General features: G+C 50.4%; 2 protein-coding genes across 2 annotated transcripts; both read left to right on the top strand.

Moving 5' to 3' along the window:
• The first annotated feature begins 1,682 nt into the window (after nucleotides 1-1,682).
• Nucleotides 1,683-11,370, top strand: mri1 (methylthioribose-1-phosphate isomerase 1). Its single transcript, XM_072564218.1, has 6 exons — nucleotides 1,683-1,963; nucleotides 2,856-3,094; nucleotides 5,113-5,282; nucleotides 6,826-7,002; nucleotides 8,362-8,586; nucleotides 10,592-11,370. The coding sequence occupies exons 1-6, from the start codon at nucleotides 1,832-1,834 to the stop codon at nucleotides 10,726-10,728; spliced, it is 1,080 nt and encodes a 359-aa protein (XP_072420319.1). The 5' UTR covers nucleotides 1,683-1,831; the 3' UTR covers nucleotides 10,729-11,370.
• A 3,597-nt stretch (nucleotides 11,371-14,967) lies between these two features.
• Nucleotides 14,968-22,646, top strand: c46h19orf53 (chromosome 46 C19orf53 homolog). The gene is made up of 3 exons (XM_072564217.1): nucleotides 14,968-15,116; nucleotides 16,548-16,603; nucleotides 22,393-22,646. Exons 1-3 carry the CDS (start codon nucleotides 15,023-15,025, stop codon nucleotides 22,513-22,515), a joined length of 273 nt encoding a protein of 90 aa, XP_072420318.1. The 5' UTR covers nucleotides 14,968-15,022; the 3' UTR covers nucleotides 22,516-22,646.
• The last annotated feature ends 216 nt before the right edge of the window (nucleotides 22,647-22,862 follow it).

Raw genomic sequence — 22,862 nt, 5'->3', positions numbered from 1 at the left:
CATCATTTATATAAATGATTTGGATGCAAGCATAAGAGGTATAGTTAGTAAGTTTGCAGATGACACCAAAATTGGAGGTGTAGTGGACAGCAAAGAAGGTTACCTCAGAGTACAACAGGATCCTGATCAGATGGGGCAATGGGCTGAGAAGTGGCAGATGGAGTTTAATTCAGATAAATGCGAAGTGCTGCATTTTGGGAAAGCAAATCTTAGCAGGACTTATACACTTAATGGTAAGGTCCTAGGGAGTGTTGCTGACCTTGGAGTACAGGTTCATAGCTCCTTGAAAGTGGAGTCACGGGTAGATAGGATAGTGCAGAAGGCTTTTGTATGCTTTCCTTTATTGGTCAGAGTATTGAGTACAGGAGTTGGGAGGTCATGTTGCGGCTGTACAGGACATTGGTTAGGCCATTGCTGGAATATTGCGTGCAATTCTGGTCTCCTTCCTATTGGAAAGGTGTTGTGAAACTTGAAAGAGTTCAGAAAAGACTTACAAGGATGTTGGCAGGGTTGGAGGATTTGAACTATAGGGAAAGACTGAATAGGCTGGGGCTGTTTTCCGTGGAGAGTCGGAGGCTGAGGGGTGACCTTATAGAGGTTTACAAAATTATGAGGGGCATGGATAGGATAAATAGACAAAGTATTTTCCCTGGGGTGGGGGAGTCCAGAACTAGAAGGCATAGGTTTAGGGTGAGAGGAGAAAGTTACAAAAGAGACCTAAGGGTCAACTTTTTCACACAGAGGGTGGTACATGTATGGAATGAGGAAGTGGTGGAGGCTGGTACAATTGCAACTTTTAAAAGGCATCTGGATGGGTATATGAATAGGAAGGGTTTGGAGGGATATGGGTGGGGTGCTGGCAGGTTGAGTTGGGATATCTGATAGGCATGGACGGGTTGGACCAAAGGGTCTGTTTCCATGCTGTACATCTCTATGACTGTATAATTACGTTAAGAATGATTTGTAACAATTACATTCAGAGTGTGTTGTAATAATTGTATTGGGAATGAGCTGTAACAATTACATTCAGAGTTGTAACAATTGTATTCAGTGAGTTATAACAAATATATTAGGAATGAGCTGTAACAATTATATTCAGAGTTGTAACTCAGAGTGAACTGTAACAATTATATTCAGAATGGGTTGTGACAATTACATTCAGTGAGTTGTAATAATTGTATTCGGAATGAGCTGTAATAACTACTTTCAGCGCTGTAACTATTGTATTCAGTGAGTTCTAACAAATACATTAGGAATGAGCTGTAACAATTATATTCTAAATGAGTTGTAACAGTTGCATTCACAGTGAATTGTAACAATTGATTTCAGTGAGTTATAACAGATGTATTAGGAATAATCTGTAACAATTATATTCAGAGTTGTAACAGTTATACTCAGAGTGAACTGTAATAATTATATTCAGAATGGGTTGTAACAATTACATTCAGAGTGAGTTGTAATCATTGTATTAGGAATGAGCTGTAACAATTGTATTCAGTAAGTTGTAACAAATGTATTAGGAATGAGTTGTAACAGTTGCATTCACAGTGAACTGTAACAATTGTATTCAGGAAGTTGTAACAAATGTATTAGGAATGAGTTGTAACAGTTGCATTCACAGTGAACTGTAACAATTGTATTCAGGAAGTTGTAACAATTGTATTCAGTGAGTTATAACAAATGTACTGAGTGAGCTGTAACAATCTCTAAAACACGGGCTACAGTGTCAGCCCCGCTAGGAGCAGGATCAGCGCCCCTGTGCTCTTGACTACTCCAGCCGGAGCGTGTGCATACCTGCCCCGGGACACAGTCTCTCTGTTGGCCGGCAGCAATGAGCCTGGAGGCGGTCAGGTACCGGCGGGGCAGCCTGCACATCCTCAACCAGAGGCTGCTGCCGGAGCGCAGCGTCTACCAGGAGATCCCCGGCGTGGAAGCTGCATGGAGGGCCATTAGAGAAATGCAGGTCCGGGTCTGCATCGCGGCCTTTCCACTCCCACTGTACTGGGGAGGGAGAGAGAGAATGCAGGAATAGAGAGGGGGAGAGGACAGAGAAAGTACAGGGATAAAAAGGAGGCGCGGGGAGGACGAGAGACAGCAACTGGGAGAGAGTGACTGAAGGAGGGAGAGACAGAGAAAGACGGTGGCTGTAGCCATGCAGGGAGGAGAGTGTGGGAATGGAGAGAGAGAGAGAGGGGGAGAGTGTGGGAATGGAGAGAGAGGGGATGAGTGTGGGAATGGAGAGAGAGGGGGGATGACTAGGCATGCAGGGAGGACAGAGACAGAGAGGGGATAACTGGGCATGCAGGGAGGAGAGAGAGAGTGAGTGTGTGGGAATGGAGGGGGTGAGACACAGAGAGAGGATGACAGTGGGGATGCAGGGAGGAGAGTGAGCGAGTGAGAGTGTGGGAATGGAGAGTGGGACAAGAGGGGGAGTATGGGGAAATATGAAGCTGAAATCCTGCTTTTGCTATGTGGTTCCCTTCACCATGTTGTTAAAAACTTCCCTTGTCATCAGACCCTGGCTCCTGTTTCACACCCACCCCCAGGAACCAACTGAACGAGCTGCTCTTCAGATCCCAGCACCCACTTACCCACCTCCCACTCCCCTGTACTCAGTACTGCCTCCCCCACCCTCCCCTCTCCATCTCCAGCCCTGGGGTAGAGGCAAGGCGTTAGCCTCACTAACCCCAGCCCCACTTTCCTGGATTTTTCACTAACCCCTTCTGCCCCACAGTTTCATGGTGTGATTCCACCTCGGGGCAGTGCTCGCTCTGTCCTCCTCCCAACCCCTGGGTTGGGGCTCCTGTCTAACGTTGCCATGTCTAACCCCCTGCCCCTCACTGTGCCCTTGCCAGGTGAGGGGTGCCCCTGCCATCGCAATTGTGGGCTGCCTCAGCCTGGCCGTGGAACTTGACCGGAGAGAGGAGGGAGCCGCGAAGGACGACCTGGTGACCTTTGCCCTGGAGTCGCTGGCATACCTGGTGACCTCCAGGCCCACGGCGGTGAACATGGCCCGGGCAGCGCGGGATCTCTCTGACTTTGTGTCACATGAGGCCGAGCGGCCGGACTCCACAGCGGAGAGCTTCAAAGAAAGGTGAGTGGGAGACCAAGCGACCCCTGCAGAGAGAGGGAACAACATGGGAATGGGGATTGCATCTGAATATTCCTCCTCAAATCAACACAGGGGACTTCACAACCGGCCTGCTTTACTGATGAGCAATGTACTGTTTTACAGGTGATGTAGCATCTTCCAACCCCTACTCTAGCCTTTATCCAAACCTTTACCCTGACCCTAACTTTATCCTGAACCCTAACCCAAACATCCGCCTGAACCCTAACCCTAAACTTATCCTGAACCCAAATCCAAATGCTAACCTTACTCTGAACCCTAACTCTAACCCAAACCCTAACCTTAATCTGAACCCAGGTCTAAATCCTCACCTTATCCTGAAACTAAATCCAAACACTAACCTTATCCTGAACCCTAACTCTAACCCAAACCCTCACCTTACACCGAATTCTAATCATAGCCCTAACCCTGCACTAGTCCTCATCCTCTCACTTCCCTTCCTGTTGATTAATTCACACGTGCTCTCCTCAATGGCAAATACTCTCCTCATTTTCAGTCAACACTTCATCCTGAACCATGCTCTTGGCAGTTTTTTTGCCTTTGAACGTCAGGGACGGGGTAAGAGCACAAATCCTGGGCCCACCTGGTGGGAACAGAGCCCATGCCCGTTGCTGTTATTCAGAACTATCCAACCAATGAGTTAATTGGCCCCCACATCAGCTAGTACCTGTCTCCTTAACCTCCTCTCCAGTAATCTCAGTGCCACCTCCGATTCAAGATCCTCATCCATCCCCAACTTCATCTGAGCGTTCGCTTATTTGGACCCTAAACTCAGGACTTCTTACCTGAAACTCCCAATTCGGGACACCTCTCTCTCGCTTTAAGCCGCTCCTTAAAGCCGAACCCCTCATCCACCTATCGCAACGCCTTTCTCTAAAGTGACCCAAAGTCAAACCTTGTCTGTGGAGGTGTCTTGGGACATTTTTCTCTTGCTGCGCTGCAGGTGCTACGGAAATGCAAGTCGAAATAAACACACAATGTCTACAAAATACAGGGGAGATAAAGAATTCTGCTGATGTCTTGGTCAACATTTCTCAAGCAAGCAGTAGCCTTTTTATTTTGAAAAACATTGAACAAACTTACTGCTGCAGAGGACATAAGAGAGTCAAAAACATTGCGATGGGTTTGGAGTCAATGTAGGCCAGACCAGTTAAGCATGGCAATTTCCTTCCACCAAGGACGTTAGTGAACCAGATGAGTTTTAACAATTTATCAATGATAATTTTATGGTCATCACCTCTGATAATGGCATTTATTTCAATATTTTATTAATTGAGTTTAAATTCCGCTAGTTGCTGGTGTGGGATTTGAACCGTTTAGCCTGATTGCTGGATCAGTAACAATACCACTGATTTCCCTCTGAGCGTGACTTTGAACCTGGGTCCGCGAGGAGAGATAGCTTCCTAATCGGCCCACTATTACACACTGGAGCAAGATCCTGGATCTCTTAGCTAGGGACACTATCACTGTACCACAGGAGCCCTTTAATTTTAACATGGTGTTCTGGACTGCACATTCCCATTACGCCACTGCATTCCACAATCAGTATTTCTACGGAGCCAAAATGTGTAGCGCTGGAAAAGCACGGCCGGTCAGGCAGCATCCGAGGAGCAGGAGGGTTGACATTTTGGGCATAAGCTCTTCATCGGGAATGGGATGAAGAGCATTCCTGATAATGAGCTGTTGCTCGAAACGTCGATTCTCCTGCTCCTCGGATACTGCCTGAACCTGCTGGGTTTTCCAGCACCGCACTCTCGACTCTGATCTCTAGCATCTGCAGTGATCACTTTCTCCTCGTATTTCTGTGGAGACATAGAGCATGGAAACAGACCCTTCGGTCCAACTCGTCCAGGGTGACCAGATATCCTACATTAATCTGGTCCCATAAACCCTTCCAATGCATGTACCCATCCAGATGTTGTAATTGTACCAGCCTCCATATCTGTGAACTTTATTCAGCTGCTAATCCTCCCCATATCAAGTCTGATTGTCAGATGCGAGGCCATGTTGGAGAAGGACATCCGGGACAATAAAAGTATTGGAGACCACGGGGCGAAACACATCATCTCCAGGGCGAACACAGACAAAGTAGTTATCCTCACGCATTGTAACACCGGCTCACTAGCAACTGCAGGATATGGTACAGCACTGGGTAAGACCTGCATCTGTTTGCGAACCCCCCCGGGCTTTTTATTTTTGCTTCCTCTGCCTCAGCTCTCCAAGCTGTGCCTTGGGTCCCTCCCTATCTCTGTCACTTCCTCCAGCCCTATAACCTCCAGAGTATCTTCATACCAACCCTTGTGCATCCCTGATTACATTCCCCCGCCCCCTTCAGCTGTCACACCTTGGGGACTGGATTGGGAACGGATCCCTCAAGCTTGGTTCATTAACATTTTTGTGACAATGCTGTGTCTTTAAAAAGTTAGGTAAAAAACAAGGGCTGCAGATGCTGTAAACCAGAGTCTAGATTAGAGTAGTGCTGGAAAAGCACAGCAAGTCAGGCAGCATCCGAGGAGCAGGAAAATCGAAATTTCGGGCAAAAGCCTCTATTCCTGATGAAGGGCTTTTACCTGAAACGCTGACTTTCCTGCTCCTCGGATGCTGCCTGACCTGCTGTGCTTTTCCAGCACCTCTTTACAAAGTTAGTTTGTCCTTTTTTTTAAGGAGAGATTTTAAGATAGAAGTAGTGAGCTGTCTACTTGAAAGCAGGAAATTTTTCTTTTCTTTTTAAAGTTGGAACAATAGAAGCAGCCTGGCTGGGTGTGGCCATTCTCTCAGACCAGGGTTTCTAGAATTCTTTTTTAATTTTAGGTTTAGCAGTTGCATTTGGAGTCTCAACATGGGCCGAGCTGCTGGGGTTTTGTATAAATAGCAGTTATCTTTACCCTCTCTCAGCAACAGCTAGAAGCTGGCGTTGCTCTCTGCTGCTGAGTTACCTGGGAGTCAAATCTGTTTTTCTGAATTTTTGCCAAGGGATGTGTTTGTGAGATGTTACTATATATATCAGAAAGAGCATATGTTCAAAACATCAACTCTCCTGCTCCCTGGGTGCTGCCTGACCTGCTGTGCTTTTCCAGCACCACACTTTTTGACTCTGATCTCCAGCGTCTGCAGTCCTCACTTTCTCCTATGTTGGAAAAGTTAATTGGTATTAGTTTTACTGTATCTCTTATTAAGTTAAGTTTTCCAATTGAGTTGTTATTTGAAATTCCATTCTTTTGTTTGCATTTTAACTATAGTGTTTGAATAAATTGTGCTTTGCTTAACATTGAGCAGTTACACTGCATCTGGGACTCAGCACATTAGAGTCTAGACTACCTTCTTACAATCTATTGAGGGGTTCTGGGCTCCTCCTTGCTATACCTCTCAGACCGTCTCTCTCTCTCTCTCTCTCTCACTGCTCAAAATCTGCACACTTGTCATAAAAGTCCGGTGGCTCAGGATCAAAATTTGCCTGGCCGTTGGGCATTGGGACGTCGCTAAACAACTGCAAGTTGGAGAGCGGTCTGTGGCGCGGTGGCTCGTGAAGGGGAACGGTTTTGAGGGCTCATGGGGCAAGCGCAGACTAATGGGATGGGTTGGGTTTGGGCCGAAGGCTGTATGACTGCAGAACTGGGGCCTGCACCAGATGTGTGTGTCGTAACGCGATTGGTCAAAAGTATTGATTGGTTTTGGCTGCCCCTCCCCCGCCACAGGTGTAATCCGCTCGCTGTGGGCCATGGGTCGTCTGGAACACGTTTACTGTACAGAGACTCGGCCATACAACCAGGGGGCCAGGCTCACAGCCTACGAACTGGTGCATGACAAGATCCCAGCCACGCTCATCGCCGACAGTATGGTCTCCATGGCGATGAAGGAGAAAAGGATATCAGGTAACGCCTCAAACTGTGGGGGTAAGGGGGAGGTCACAGCGCAGGGTGTGGCAGAGGTGGTATCGGTCGCGTGAGACACACCCCCTCTTCATTCCTAATGATGGAGTCTGATTCTGGGAGAGGGGTGGCTCAGGGGTCAGCGCTGCTGCCTCACAGCACCAGGGACCCAGGTTCGATTCCAGCCTCAGGCGACTGTCTGTCTGGAGTTTGCACGTTCTCCCCGTGTCTGCGTGGGTTTCCTCCAGGTACTCCGGTTTGCTCCCACAGTCCAAAGATGTGTGGGTTAGGGTGGATTGGCCATGATAAATTATGCATAGTGTCCATTGGCAGCTCTGTGGGCAGTATGGGTCTGATTGATAGCTCTGTGTGGGGGTATCAGTCTGATTAGCGGCTTTGTGTGCGGAGTGGGGTCTGATAGGCCGCTCTGTGTGGGGGTGGGGTCTGATTGGTGGCTCTGTGTGGGTGGTATGGGTCTGATTGGCGGCTGTGTGTGGGGGTATGGATCTGATTGGCGGCTCTGTGTGGGTGGTATGGGTCTGATTGGCGGCTCTGTCTGGGGGTATGGATCTGATTGGCCGCTCTGTCTGGGGGTATGGATCTGATTGGCTGCTCTGTCTGGGGGTATGGGTCTGATTGGCGGCTCTGTGTGGGGGTATGGGTCTGATTGGCGGCTCTGTGTGGGTGGTATGGGTCTGATTGGCCGCTCTGTGTGGGGGTGGGGTCTGATTGGTGGCTCTGTGTGGGTGGTATGGATCTGATTGGCTGCTCTGTCTGGGGGTATGGGTCTGATTGGCGGCTCTGTCTGGGGGTATGGGTCTGATTGGCGGCTCTGTGTGGGGGTATGGATCTGATTGGCCGCTCTGTCTGGGGGTATGGATCTGATTGGCTGCTCTGTGTGGGTGGTATGGGTCTGATTGGCGGCTCTGTGTGGGGGTATGGATCTGATTGGCCGCTCTGTCTGGGGGTATGGATCTGATTGGCTGCTCTGTGTGGGTGGTATGGGTCTGATTGGCGGCTCTGTGTGGGGGTATGGATCTGATTGGTGGCTCTGTGTGAGTGGTGTCTGATTGGCGGCTCTGTGTGGGGGTATGGATCTGATTGGCTGCTCTGTGTGGGTGGTATGGGTCTGATTGGCGGCTCTGTGTGAACGGTGTGGGTCTGATTGGCGGCTCTGTGTGGGGGTATGGATCTGATTGGCTGCTCTGTCTGGGGGTATGGATTTGATTGGCGGCTCTGTGTGGGGGAAGGTGCCGGCCATCAGGCCGGTTCCGGTTTGACTTGAGCGTTTCCGCGGATGCAGGGCGCGGCGGCGTCTCACCGCACGGGCGACTAACCGGCCGACCTTGTGCGTGCACGCAGCCGTGGTGGTGGGGGCCGATCGGGTGGTGGCCAATGGCGACACAGCCAACAAGATCGGGACCTACCAGGTGGCCATTGCCGCTCTGCACCACCGCATCCCTTTCTACGTGGCAGCCCCGAGCTCATCATGTGACCTGACGCTGGACAGCGGGGAGCAGATCGTCATCGAGGAACGGCCTGGCAAAGAGCTGACGGACTTCAATGGGACCCGTGTTGCTGCGCCAGGTAAGAAGCAGTTGCAGGTCAGTCCTCTTCACCCTGAAGGTTTTGGTTTATTCTTGTCACATTGTACCACAATACAGTGAACAGTATTGTGCTGCGTGCTGTTCAGGTGAATCATCCCTTACAGAGGTATGTCAGGGTAATAGAACAGAACGCAGAATACAGGTATTCCCCGCTATCCGAAAGTAGGGCGTTCCTATGAAACCTGTTGTAAGCTGAAATGGTGTAGAGCGAACAAGTGTTAATTTACATGGGAAAGATTTTGCCGTTCCTTGTAAAAGCGAAAATCTTCTTCGGCTTTCTTCCGGTTAGCGAAAGCAGGTACTAATGTAGGTCTTTCGTAAAAGTAAAGTGGCATAAAGCAAACTTGCGAAAAGTTACAGGGGCTACCTGTATAGTGTTACAGCTACAGAGAAGGTGCAGGGAAAAATCAGCTTTAATATATGAGAGGTCTGTTCAGATGTCTGATCAGAGCCGGGAAGACACTGTTCTTGAATCGGGTGTTTTCAAACATTTTCTATTATCTGCCCAATGGTAGACAGTGGAAGAGGGTATAACTGGGGTGGGAGGGGTCTTTGATGATGTTGGCTGCCTTCCCGAGGCAGCGGGGAGTGTAGACAGAGTCAGCGGACGGAAGGTTGGTTTGTGGGATAGACTGGGCTGTGTTCACAACTCTCTGTACTTTCTTACGGTACCAAGCCGCGATGCGTCCGGATAGGATGCTTTCTGTGGTGCATCAATAAAAATTGCTAAGAGTCCTTGTGGACATGCTGAATTTCCTTAGCCTCCTGAAGGAGTAAAGATGTTGGTGTGCTTTCTTGACTACAGCATCAATGTGGAGAAAGTGAGGACTGCAGATGCTGGAGACCAGAGTCGAGAATGTGGTGCTGGAAAAGCACAGCAGCATCTGAGGAGCAGGAGGATCGATGTTTCGGGCATAAGCCCTTCATCAGGAATGAGCTGATGAAGGGCATTCCTGATGAAGGGCTTATGCCCGAAACGTCGACTCTCCTGCTCCTCAGACGCTGCCTGACCTGCTGTGCTTTTCCAGCATCACACACTCAACTGCAGCTTCTATGTGGGTGGAACAGGACAGATTGTTGGTGATTGTCGCTCCCAGGAATCGGATGCTCTCGACCATCTCCCACCATAGGAGCAGACTGTCCACCTGGCTTCCTGAAGTCAATGCCCAGCTCCCTCATTTTGCCGATGTTGATGGAGGAATTGTCTTTACACCATGCAGCTCAGCATCCTATGTCTTACCAGTGGACGGAATCATAGAATCCCTACAGTGTGGAAACAGGCCATTTGGCCCAACAAGTCCAGACAGAGTAAACATTCACAAGCCAGATGGGGTTTCAATATGTTACCATTACTAGTGGCTAGCTTCATATGCTGGATTTATGCATTGAGTTCAAATTCCAACAGCGAGGGTGGTATGATTTGAAGCCATGTCCCTCCAGCATTAGCCTGGGTCTCCAATCCAATGACACTGTCAAATTGTCACCACCTTCCCATTCCAGGCAGTGTAGGCTGGCATGGTGGCTCAGTGGTTAGCACTGCTGCCTCACAGCGTCAGCGACCCCAGTTTGATTCCGACCTTGGGTGACTGTGTGGAGTTTGCATGTTCTCCCCATGTCTGTGTGAGTTTCCTTTGGGTACTCCAGTTCCTCCCACAATCCAAAGATATTCAGGTTAGATGAATTGGCCATGTGAAATTGCCCTATAGTGTTCAGGGATGTGTAGGTTAGGTGCACTAGTCAGGGATAATGGGGTAGGGGAATAAGTCTGGGTGGGATATTCTTCAAAGGATTGTTGTGGATTCATTGGGCCAAATGGCCTGTTTCCACACAATAGGGATTCTATGATTCATCCATCTAACGCTGTACCAACTGAATCAAAGCTGACATTGTGACAGTGATAGAACTGTGACAAGGCACCAAAGGGCAGCACTGTCATAAGGAAAAACCGTTTTCATTCAAAAGGGATTACTTTCTGTCATCTGCAGGTATCGGCGTGTGGAATCCCGCGTTTGACATTACGCCTCACAGCCTCATCACGGCGGGAATCATCACGGAGTTTGGGGTTCACGATCCCAGAAAACTTCAGAAAGCACTGGCTGACAAAATGCAGACTGGGACATGAGCCACACTTGCTGACTGTACACCTCCTCTTCGCCCCTTCCTCCCCTGACCCTTTCGATTCTCACATTTCAGTTTTTTTTTACCATCGGAAGCCTTCCTCATTTTTGCTGAATGCTTGCTCATCACTTGATTTTCCTTATGTTCCCCAAACCAGAGAATTCGCTCGCATGTTCCCTGTTTTTGAAAATCGTCAACATGGAGCCACTGTGTTGCCCCACATCGGTGGCTCAGCAGTTAGTACTGCTGCCTCACAGCACCAGGGACCTGGGTTCGATTCCGCCCACTGGCGACTGTCCGTGTGGAGTTTGCACGTTCTCCCAGTGTCTGCGTGGGTTTCCTCCGGGTGCTTCAGTTTCCCCCCATAGTCCAAAGATATGCAGGTCAGGTGGATTGGCTGTGCTAAATTGCCCATATTGTCCAAGGATGTGTAGGTTCAGTGGGATTAGCCATGGGAAATGCAGGTTTACGGCGATAGAGTAGAGGGACAGGCTGCTACTCCGAGGGTCAGTGTGGACTTGATGGGCCGAATCTCCAATCTGTAGAGATTCTCCTAAACCTGAACGTGATCTCAAGATTTATCTCAAATCTTCTATTTTCTTTCCTGTCTGTCCTTAACAATAAACTGGATGCTGGTTTAAACTGATTTGGCATCATCTTGTGTGCATCGATGTCCCTGCTTATTTCCGTGATGTTAAGATGGCGTACAAACAGAATCTGGTGATGTTGACACCGCAGCCAAGCCTCTCTTCTATCATCCCTCATTTGAATCTACCTAAACACTTTAGAGAGGGTACAAAAGAGCTTTACCGGGATGTTGCCTGTATTGCAATGTATTAGTCATAAGGAGAGGCTGGACAAACTTTGGTTGTTTCTCGCTTTGGAGACCGCGGTAGGGGTCGCGAACTGACAAAGTGTATAAAATAAGGAGGCACAGATAGAGTGGATAGTCGGAGTGTCTCCCAGGCTGAAAATACGAGGGGGCACAGGTTTAAGGTGAGGGGGGGTTTGGGGAGGTTTAAAAGAGATGTGCGAGGTAATTTTTTTTAACGCAAGGTGCCTGGAATGTGCTGCTGGGGGGAGGTGAGAGAAGCAGATAGGATAGCAATGTTTAAGAGGTATTTAGACAGACGGGCAAGGAATAGGAAGATGTGCGCAGAGGGATGGGATTGGTTCAGTATGGCATCATGGTCAGTACAGACATGGTGGGCTGAAGGGCCTCTTCCTGTGCTGTACTGTTCTGTGTTCTAAATGAACCTCTGTTCCGTTCTCCCTCGTCTCCTTGTCCAGCCATCCCTCAAATGCACTTACACAATTCACTACCGTCACTCCTCATGCCGGGGGGGGGGGGGGGGGGGTCCACGTCATCCCTGCTCTTAATATAATGTGGAGTTGCCAGTGTTGGACTGGAGTGGACAAGGTCAGAAGTCACATGGCAACACCAGGTTATAGCTCAACAGGTTTATACAAAATCACAAGCTTTCGGAGCGCTGCTCCTTCGTCAGGTGAAGTGTCGAGAGCACCCAGACACAGATTTTATAATCGGAGAGAACCAAAGTTCATACAAATGGTGTGAGTAGAGTGTTGACCGGCCAAATAAAGAGGTGATCAAGAGTGTCAGACAGTGTGAGTAAAGTGTCAACAGCTGAATAAGAAGTGGAGGGGTGACGTTTAATCCAATTTATTGATGTAAAAAAGATAATTCCAAAAAAATTGAAAATAAACTGCTGCGGGAGACAAACCAAATGACTAGAATTACATACTTGGTATAAGAGTCTCATGCCGAGAATTTGACTGATATAACAAGTAATCCAAAACTGTACAAACGAATTGAGATGGAGAGATCATGACAAGTTATGGTGTCAAAACAGGACAGTAAGGAAAATTTTACAGATACAGATGGAGGGATCACATTTAGCACGACATGAACCAAAGAACATGTTTGAGGCCATCTTCAGGGGTACACAACTTGGCTATCGGTTTCTGCTCTGTGTTGTTGTGTTTCTCGAAACCCCCTTTGGAGGACACTTACCCGAAAATTGGAGGCTGAAGTGTACCCAACTGTGCGGTGACCATTCACCTGTTATCATAATATCTGCTTGATCTCACCAATAATACCATGCAGCATATGAGATAGACAATATTGGCCGAGTCACATGAGTACCTGCCGTGTATGTGGTGGGTGGTGTCCCCACGTGTGATGATAATATATATGTCGGTGATCTGGCATGTCTTGCACAGATTGCCATAGCCGGGTTTATTAAGGGGAAAAGACAGGATAGATAGAGACAAACTATTTCTGTTGGTTGGGAATTCTACAAATAGGGGTCATTCCATTCAAGAGAGAGATGTTAAAAAAAGTTTCTATACACAAATTATGGAACTCTCTCCCATAAATGGCACTGGATGCTGAATCTAAAACTGAGATTGATACATCTTGTTAAGCAAACAGTTTAAGGGATGGTTTCGTGGAATGATAGAACAGGCTCAGGAGCTGAATGAAGGGCTTTTGGCTGAAACGTTGATTTTCCTGCTCCTGGGATGCTGCCTGACCTGCTGTGCTTTTCCACACTGATCTTGACTCTAATCTCAGTACCCATCTGCACTCAGGGGCTGAATGGCCTACTCCTGTTTCTGTTTCCATTGCCCCTCACTATCACACAATGCCCCCTTCCTTGCCCCTCATTATCCTACAATGCCCCCATCCATTGCCCTCCACAATGCACCTCACTATCCCAATGCCCCCTCTCCATTGCCCCTCACTATCCAATAATGCTGCTACTTATTGCCCCTCAATATCCCACAATGTCATTCATATTGGCCTCCTGTATCCCACAATGCTCTATCCCTTTCCCCTCACTATCCCACAATGCTCTATCCCCCGCCCCTCACTATCCCACAATGCTCTATCCCGAGCCCCTCACTATCCCATAATGCTCTATCCCTTTCCCCTCACTATCCCACAATGCTCTATCCCCCGCCCCTCACTATCCCACAATGCTCTATCCCGTGCCCCTCACTATCCCACAATGCTCTATCCCGTGCCCCTCACTATCCCACAATGCTCTATCCCTTTCCCCTCACTATCCCACAATGCTCTATCCCTTTCCCCTCACTATCCCACAATGCTCTATCCCTTTCCCCTCACTATCCCAAAATGCTCTATCCCTTTCCCCTCACTATCCCATAATGCTCTATCCCCCGCCCCTCACTATCCCACAATGCTCTATCCCGAGCCCCTCACTATCCCACAATGCTCTATCCCGAGCCCCTCACTATCCCACAATGCTCTATCCCGAGCCCCTCACTATCCCACAATGCTCTATCCCGAGCCCCTCACTATCCCAAAATGCTCTATCCCTTTCCCCTCACTATCCCACAATGCTCTATCCCCCGCCCCTCACTATCCCATAATGCTCTATCCCCCGCCCCTCACTATCCCACAATGCTCTATCCCCCGCCCCTCACTATCCCACAATGCTCTATCCCACGCCCCTCACTATCCCACAATGCTCTATCCCCCGCCCCTCACTATCCCACAATGCTCTATCCCGCGCCCCTCACTATCCCACAATGCACTATCCCCCGCCCCTCACTATCCCATAATGCTCTATCCCCCGCCCCTCACTATCCCACAATGCTCTATCCCCCGCCCCTCACTATCCCACAATGCTCTATCCCACGCCCCTCACTATCCCACAATGCTCTATCCCCCGCCCCTCACTATCCCACAATGCTCTATCCCGCGCCCCTCACTATCCCACAATGCACTATCCCACGCCCCTCACTATCCCATAATGCTCTATCCCACGCCCCTCACTATCCCATAATGCTCTATCCCGTGCCCCTCACTATCCCATAATGCTCTATCCCGTGCCCCTCACTATCCCACAATGCTCTATCCCGAGCCCCTCACTATCCCAAAATGCTCTATCCCTTTCCCCTCACTATCCCACAATGCTCTATCCCCCGCCCCTCACTATCCCATAATGCTCTATCCCTTTCCCCTCACTATCCCACAATGCTCTATCCCCCGCCCCTCACTATCCCATAATGCTCTATCCCCCGCCCCTCACTATCCCACAATGCTCTATCCCGAGCCCCTCACTATCCCATAATGCTCTATCCCACGCCCCTCACTATCCCACAATGCTCTATCCCGCGCCCCTCACTATCCCACAATGCACTATCCCACGCCCCTCACTATCCCATAATGCTCTATCCCGTGCCCCTCACTATCCCATAATGCTCTATCCCGCGCCCCTCACTATCCCACAATCCCGCTGTAACTGGTCGCCATGGCGCAGGGTCGGTTGAAGCTGGCGGCGCGGGCCCCGGCGGGGAAGAAGCCGAAGGGGAAGCGAGGCGGAGTCGCTCAGCCCCGGAAAGGAGGTGAGGGATGTATCTGCGGCAATGCAGGAGGGGACGCCCTCATCACGATAGTCCCGCCGGCGGCAGCGGGGGACCTGCTTCCGATCCCGGGGCGAATCGGGAGCCGCGGTACGCGACAGGGGGAGAGGGCCGGGCCTGGGGGGCGGGGGGAGGAGCTGGGCACAACCTGGGGAGGGGGAGGGGGAGGGGGCGGGGCCCTGTGCGTTGTGGGCGGGGCCCTGTGCGTTGTGGGCGGGGCCCTGTGCGTTGTGGGCGGGGCCCTGTGCGTTGTGGGCGGGGTCTGAGCTGGGTGGCCTGGTGTCTGGGATCTGGATTGATGGGCGGGGCGCAGTGTGTGGGCGGGGCCTGGATTCATGGGCGGGGCGCAGTGTGTGGGCGGGGCTGGTGCTAAGGGGCGGGGCGCAGGGTGAGCGGCAGGGCCTGTGTTAAGGGGCGGGGTCTGGTCAGGGGCGGGATCTGTGGAGAGGGGCGGGGCTTGGGTTAAAGGGGTTCGGTTTGAGGGGCGGGGCCTGGGTGAGGGGCGGGATCTGTGGAGAGGGGCGGGGCTTGGGTTAAAGGGGTTCGGTTTGAGGGGCGGGGCCTGGGTGAGGGGCGGGGCTGCTGTTGGCCCTGGGCGGATACTATGCAGATGACGATGACGTTTCCATTGTGTATCTATTGTGCTCCTTATCCTTCCTCATGAACAATGATGTGAAGGTGATGGTGTTGGACTGGGGTGGACAAAGTTACAAATCACACAACCACCAGGTTATAGTCCAACAGGTTTAACTGGAAACACTAGCTTTCGGAGCACTGCTCCTTCATCAGGTGGTTGAGGAGTATAAGGTCGTAAGACACAGAGTTTATAGCAAAAGTTTACAGTGTGATGGAACTGAAATTATACATTGAAAAAAAGCTTGATTGTTTGTTAGAATGACCATGTTAGTTTCACTTCACTTCTGGTGTTGTGTGTGACTTTTAACTTTGTCCACCCAGTCCAACACCGGCACCTCGACATCAAGCCTGGTTACAGTAAATTTAAGTTTGCCATTGTCCTTGAGGTTTGCATTACAAAACAAAGAGCTGTGGATGTTGTAAATCTGAAATAAGCTTAAACAGAAATTGCTGCTTGAACTCCGCAGGACTGGCAGCTTCTGCGGACAGAGAAACAGGACTCTGCTGGACTCAAGGGCTGCTCTCTGCCATTAGAAAGCAAAAGAGGACTGGTGGTGATTTATACTGAGGGTCAGCACACCTCGGGCAAGGAAAGAGATTGAGGAGGAGAGTCCTTCATGATAACTTCAGCCGTTGTGGGGTTTGAACCCACGCTGATAGTATCCCTCTGCATCGCAACCCAGCCAACTGACCCCCTTCATAGAATTGTACCCACTGATTTGTGGTTTCCCTGGCTGATAACCTTTCTTTTGTTTCCCTTACCCCACTCCTTGTTAGGGAGAATAATCGCTCCAAAAAAGACTCGAGTTGTTCAACAGCAGAAATTGAAGAAGGTACGTGTTTTGAAATGAGTGCGTGTTTACAGCTGTATTTTAACCTGTGTGTAGTAGGTGGGGAAACACTGAAGAGCAGGAGAAATAGAAGGTTGGTTGCATCTATCTCAGTGCGTGGACGACAGTTTAAAATGATAAGAATTGGCTGTAAGAGTAGGCCATCAGGCCTGTTTCATATTTCAACCAGATCTTGGCTGATGTGACTGTGACCTCAACTCTGCATTCCTGTTGTCCCCCATAACCCTGGACTCCCCGCTTAACGAAAAATCTATCCTAACTCGGCCTGGTGTACATAAAGTGAGCCAGCCTTCACTCTCTGGGAGGGAGGATTACACGATCATCTCCAATCCTTGAGTTGTTTTTGTTGCTGTTTACCTATTATTTACTATCTATGCTACTTAACTCTGTGATCTGCCTGTATTTCTCGCAAGACAAAACTTTTCACTGTGCCTCGGTACACGTGACAATAAATTCAATTTGATTCGAGCCTTAGACTCTCAGAATCGGTGGTGTGTAGATCGGGCATCCAACCCACACCCTATCCCTGTAACTACCATGGCTAGTCCACCGAGCCTGCATGTCTCTGGACGCTGAGGGACAGGTTAGCATGGCCAGTCCACCCTAACCTGCCCATCTTTGGACTGTGGGACGAAACCCGCGCAGACACGGGGAGAATGTGCAAGCTCCACACAGGCAGTCGCCCTAGGTGGGAATCGAACCCGAGACCCCAGCGCTGTGAGGCGGCAGCACTAACCACTGAGCCACCTGTGGATTTGAGCGGGGCTTTGTTTTGAAGATGACAGCATTTCACACCGTAGTAAAGCACTCGGAATCGGGGGGGGGGGGGGGGGGGGGGGTGTTTAGCGTTAGCTGCGCCTCTGATCTCAGATCTCGGGAGTGGGGGCCTCACTGCAGAACCCTCTCATTCCCAAGGGGAGACTGTGACCTCCCCTCCCCACCCCCAGCTGAGGCTGTGAGCAGATTTTGGTCGGAGAGTTGATGGGAGCTGCCTGGTTGGCCCCACCCCAGTGTGTGTGAAGAGAACGAGGGGGAGGGGGAGGGATTCGGTGCACGCCTTCGATGTGCGAGGGCCGCAGGGCGGCCTCTATGGTCGTTTCCAGTACAGGGGGAGGCCATTCAGCTTTTCAACTCCATGGCCATGCACCAAAGGGCAATCTAATCCGGCCTACTCCCACACCCTGTCTCCGTAACTGCAGATCTACATCCTCGACATGCCCAACAAATTTCCTTGCTTCCTTCCCATCGCCCTCACAGGTTCCCCCCCCCCCCCCAACCATTCGCCCCTCTTTCTCCAGAACTTTAACCCCTGCGATGCCAAACCCACCTGCCATTTTGCCCGGGACAGAGCACATATCCCTTATTTGCCTAAGCCAGACCCCAGCGTCACCTTCTCTGGCTCTACTGGAACAGCGAGGTTATCTCCTCCGCTTTCCAATCCGGGAAGGATGAGAGGACCTCCCTCAGCCCACCTCAGGTGCTGATTCACTCCCATTCTCCTGCCAGGCAAGGACTTGAACCCAACTCAAGAGTGTAACAAGCCGTAAAGGTAGGGAGGGTGATGCTGCAGTGCTGCAATTCTGCCAGCAGAGGTAGCCAGAGAGCAATGTTGACTGGTGTGTTGGGGGACGCATACACCCAATGGGATTGGGATTTCTCCCTTTCTCATCTTTGTAAGTGTTTGTCACATGGGTTCAAACAGTACCTTACCACGTAACCTCCATAACTGTCTTTGCAACGTAGAGAAACAGTTCCCCGTCTTCCCGGGGCTCTGTCTGTGATGTCCTGTAACCTCTCACAAAATAATCTCAAAGTGGCTCTTACTCATCGTCACTCTTTGGGCGGTTCCTACCTTTAAACCAGTGGCAGTGCTTCCTGGGATGCCCTGCGGTCCATGAGAGGCGCTATATAAATGCAGGTCTCTCTGTTTGGCAGACCGAGCGGAGAGTTAGCAAGCTGGGCTGCTGCTCATTGCAAGCTCCCTGTCCGATTACTGAGGGACTTCCAACTCGGACTAAGATGAAGAGAAGTTCCTTCACTCAGAGGGAGATGAATCTTTGGAACCTTTCACCCCAGAAGGCTGTGAAGATTCAGTCATAGAATCGTACAGCACGGCAACAGATCCTTCAACCAGTCCATGCTGAACAGAATCCCCAAACTAAACTAGTCCCACCTGCCTGCTCCTGGCCCATATCCCTCCAAACCTTTCCTATTCATCGACTTATCCAAATGCCTTTTAAATGTTGTAATTTGTACCCACATCGACTCTGGAAGTTCGTTGCACATACCAACCACCCTCTGGGTAAAACATTTGCCCCCACATGACTTTTTAAAATCTCTCTCCTCTCACCTTAAAAATGTGCCCGCTCGTCTTGAAATCTCCCCTGTCCTAGGGAAAGGACAACTACCACCAACTCTATCTATATCCCTCATTACCCCCCCCCCCCACCCCCCGTCGATAAAGTCACCTCCCAACCTGCTGTCCCAGCCTATCAAGTCATCGAGTGAATTAGGTATTGAAGGCATTAAGTCCGAGAGAATCGCATTGAGGTCGATGATCAAACCATGATCTAGAATGGCAGAGCAGACTCAAGGGGCCGAATGGCCTGCTCCCTTATCCAACTTTCTATGCTGTGAGACATTTGCAGCTCTTTCCTTGGATGGTCAGGAGCATTCAGCACATGCACTCCAGATGGGTTTGTTCACATTCAGTGAGTTTCCTGTGTGTGGAGTGGAGGGGGAATGCTGTCGTGACCTTTAACTTTACCCCAAACAGCCCATTGGAGCAACACATGGCCACGTTTACCCGCGCTGTTTGCCAACCACGTCGCGACAAGCTTCCCTCAGAGGTCAGAAAGTCATGGAATTGTGCAGCATTGAAACAGACCTTTGGTCCAACCCATCCCATTTGCCAGCACTTGGCCCAAGTCCCTCTAAACCTTTCCAATTCATATACCGATCCTTATGCCTTTTAGATGCTGTAATTAGTCATAGAGTCATAGAGATATACAGCATGGAAACACACCCTTCAGTCCAATCCGTCCATGCCGACCAGATATCCCAACCCAATCTAGTCCCACCTGCCAGCACCCGGCCCATATCCCTCCAAACCCTTCCTATTCATACATCCAACCAGATGCCTTTTAACTGCTACAATTGTACCAGTCTTCACCACTTCCTCTGGCAGCTTGTTCCATTCATGCACCACCCTCTGTGTGAAAAAGTTGCCCCTCAGGTCCCTTTTAAATCTTTCCCCTCTCACTCTAAACCTCTGCCCTCTAGTTCTGGACTAGAGGCCTCTGAAAAGCCCTTGTCTCCCCATGCCCCTCATGATTCTATAAACCTCAATAAGTTCATCCCTCAGCCTCTGACGCTCCAGGGGAAAACAGCCCAAGACTATGCAGCCTCTTCTGATAGCTCAAGCCATCCAACATCCTTGTAATTTTTTTCTGAACTCTTTCCAGTTTCACAACACCCTTCCTGTAGCAGGAAGACTAGAACTGAACGCAGTATTCCAAAACTGGCCGAAGCAATGTCCTATGCAGCCGCAACATGACCTCCCAACTCCTATACTCAATGCACTGACCACTCCCACTGGTGCCCAGAAGTTATAAGTTGGCGGGCTGCCCAGGCAGTGTTTGTGTTGCCAACACTTGGTTGTGTTTTGTCTCTGTGCCCCTTGGCATGGCGGTCAGAGAAGGCTTGCAGAAGGAGATGTTTTACTCTCGTGCAGTGCTGAAGCTTTGCATGCATTAAGGCTGCAAGTCTTTTCGAGGCGTTTTACTACTTCCTCTTACAAGCACAGGCAGCAGCCAAGGAGTGGGAGAGGCAGCGTTTCGGGCATAAGCCCTTCATCAGGAATGAGGCTTGTGGCCCAAGGAGGCTGAGAGATAAATGGGAGGGAGGTGTGGCTGGAGGGGGGAAAGGTAGCTGAGAGGGTGATAGGTGGATGAAGGTGGGGGTAACGGTGATAGGGTGGAGTGCAGGGTGGAACAGACAGGTGGGAAAGAAGATGGACAGGTGGGACAGTTCAAGAGGGCGGTGCCGAGTTGGAAGGTTGGGACTGGGATAAGATGGGGGGAGGGAAAATGGGGAAATTGATGAAATCCACATTGATGCCATGGGGTTGGAGGGTCCTGAGGTGGAAGATGAGGCGTTCTTCCTCCAGGCGTCTGGTGGTGAGGGAGCGGCGGTGAAGGGGGCCCAGGACCTCCGTGTCCTCGGCAGAGTGGGAGGGGGAGTTGAAATGTTGGGCCACGGGGTGGTGTGGTTGGTTAGTGCAGGTGTCTCAGAGATGTTGGCGTCATGTCTCCCCAATGTAGAGGAGACATTGCAATGGATACAGTAGATGGCATGTGTGGAGGTGCAGGGAAATCTCTGTCGAATGTGGAAGGACCCTTTCGGGCCTCGGTTGGAGGTGAGGGGGGAAGGGGTGGGTGCAGGTTTTGCACTTCCTGCGGTGACAGGAGAAGGTGATGGGAGGGGAGGGTGGTTTGGTGAGGGGTGTGGACCTGACAAGGGAGTCATAGAGGGAATGGTCTCTCCAGAACACGGATGGGGTGGGGAGGGAAATATATCCCTGGTGGTGGGGTCCGTTTGTAGGTGGAGAAAATGGTGGAGGATGATGCGATGTATACGGAAGTTAGTAGGGGGGAAGGTGAAGACCGGGGTGGGGGAGTGGGGGCTTCTGTCCTTGTTGCGGTTGCGGAGGGTTGCGGTTCAAGGGTGGAGGTGTGGGAAGGGGAAGAGATGTGCTGGAGGGCATCGTCGACCACGTGGGAGGGGAAATTGCGGTCTTTGAAAAAGGAGGCCATCTGGGATGTTCTGTGGTGGAATTGGTTTTGATGCAGCAGATGTGGAAGCATTGGGAATAAGGGATAGCATTTTTACAGGAGACAGGGTGGGACCCACCACCAGGGATGTATTTCCCTTCCCACCCCTAACCTCTTTCCGTAAAGGCAGTTCCCTCTGCGACCCCCCCCCCCCCCCCCCCGTTAGATCCATACCCACCAGCCCGTCCCGGTACCTTCCCCTGCCACCGCAGGAAGTGCGAAATCTGCGCCCATACCTCCCCCTCGCCTTCATCCAAGGCCCCCACAGAGCCTTCCACATCCATCAGAGATTTACCTGTACTTCTAAGTATGTCATCTACTGTGTCCATTGCTCCTGATGTGGCCTCCTCTAGACTGGGCAGACAGGACGCCAACTTGCGGAACGTTTCATCTCTGGGACACACCCAGTAAACAACCCCACCGCCCCATGGTCGAACACTTCAACTCCCCCCTCCCATTGCGCCAAGGACATGCAGATGCTGGGCATCCACTGCCAAACCCTAACCACCCGACGCCTGGAGGAAGGACCCTCCAACCATACTGAATCAAACTGGATTTCACCAGTTCCCTCATTTCCCCTCCCCCCACCTAATCCCAGATCCAACCCTCCAGCTCAGCACTGCCATCATGACCTGTCCTACCTGTTCATCGTCCTTCCCACCTATCCACTCCACCCTCCTCTCCGACCTATCACCTTCACCCCCACCTTCACCTACCGATTGCATTCACAGCTACCTTCCCCCCCAGCCCCAACCCTCTCCCATTTATCTCTCGGCCCCCTTGGGGCACAAACCTCATTCCTGATGAAGGGCTCGTGCTCGAAACATCGATTCTCCTCCTCAGATGCTGCCTGACCTGCTGTGCTTTTCCAGTGCCACACTCTCGACTCTGATCTGCAGACCTCACTTTCTTTTGCTTCTTTTTAAACTTGTTCCGCAGAACCTGGAAGTTGCTATAAGGAACAAGATTGAGCATGATGTCACCATGAAAGCTAGCTCCAACATGCCCAAGAAACTGAACATTGTCAAAGCGCCACAGAAGAAGGGCAAGGCAAACAATTAGACATTTACCAGCCTGGAATGTATCCAGATATCGGAAAGAAGCTCAGCAAAGCTTGCAAAGTGATATCGCCAATATACCTTTGTCCTCTTTGGATACATTTTGATTCATTCATTTAAAAAAAATGTATTTTGCATTGTGTTGACTGGGCGTTTCTTTTTGAGCACATGCTGTAAAGAAAATCATGCACACAGTGTCACTGTCACTGGATTAGAGAGTCAGTCATACAGCACAGGAACAGAGCCTTTAGGTATACAGTCACAGAGTCATACAGTACAGAAACAGATCCTTCATGTTATACAGTCACAGAGTCATACAGCACAGGATCAGAGCCTCCAGTTATACAGTCA

This window comes from Chiloscyllium punctatum, chromosome 46 (genome assembly GCF_047496795.1).
Source record: "Chiloscyllium punctatum isolate Juve2018m chromosome 46, sChiPun1.3, whole genome shotgun sequence".
NCBI lineage: Eukaryota > Metazoa > Chordata > Chondrichthyes > Orectolobiformes > Hemiscylliidae > Chiloscyllium > Chiloscyllium punctatum.
Note: the sequence above shows the minus strand (reverse complement) of the source record. Positions and strands in the feature narration are given on the sequence as shown.

What these genes read in the sequence shown, in the direction of transcription:
- mri1 (XM_072564218.1), top strand. Translation starts at nt 1,832, where the DNA reads ATGAGCCTGGAGGCGGTCAGGTACCGGCGGGGCAGCCTGCACATCCTC. An exon ending in AGGATATGGTACAGCACTGG is followed by an intron (nt 5,283 to 6,825) that starts GTAAGACCTGCA and finishes CCCCCGCCACAG; the next exon opens with GTGTAATCCGCTCGCTGTGG. An exon ending in GACCCGTGTTGCTGCGCCAG is followed by an intron (nt 8,587 to 10,591) that starts GTAAGAAGCAGT and finishes TGTCATCTGCAG; the next exon opens with GTATCGGCGTGTGGAATCCC.
- c46h19orf53 (XM_072564217.1), top strand. Translation starts at nt 15,023, where the DNA reads ATGGCGCAGGGTCGGTTGAAGCTGGCGGCGCGGGCCCCGGCGGGGAAG. An exon ending in CGCTCAGCCCCGGAAAGGAG is followed by an intron (nt 15,117 to 16,547) that starts GTGAGGGATGTA and finishes ACTCCTTGTTAG; the next exon opens with GGAGAATAATCGCTCCAAAA. An exon ending in AACAGCAGAAATTGAAGAAG is followed by an intron (nt 16,604 to 22,392) that starts GTACGTGTTTTG and finishes CTTGTTCCGCAG; the next exon opens with AACCTGGAAGTTGCTATAAG.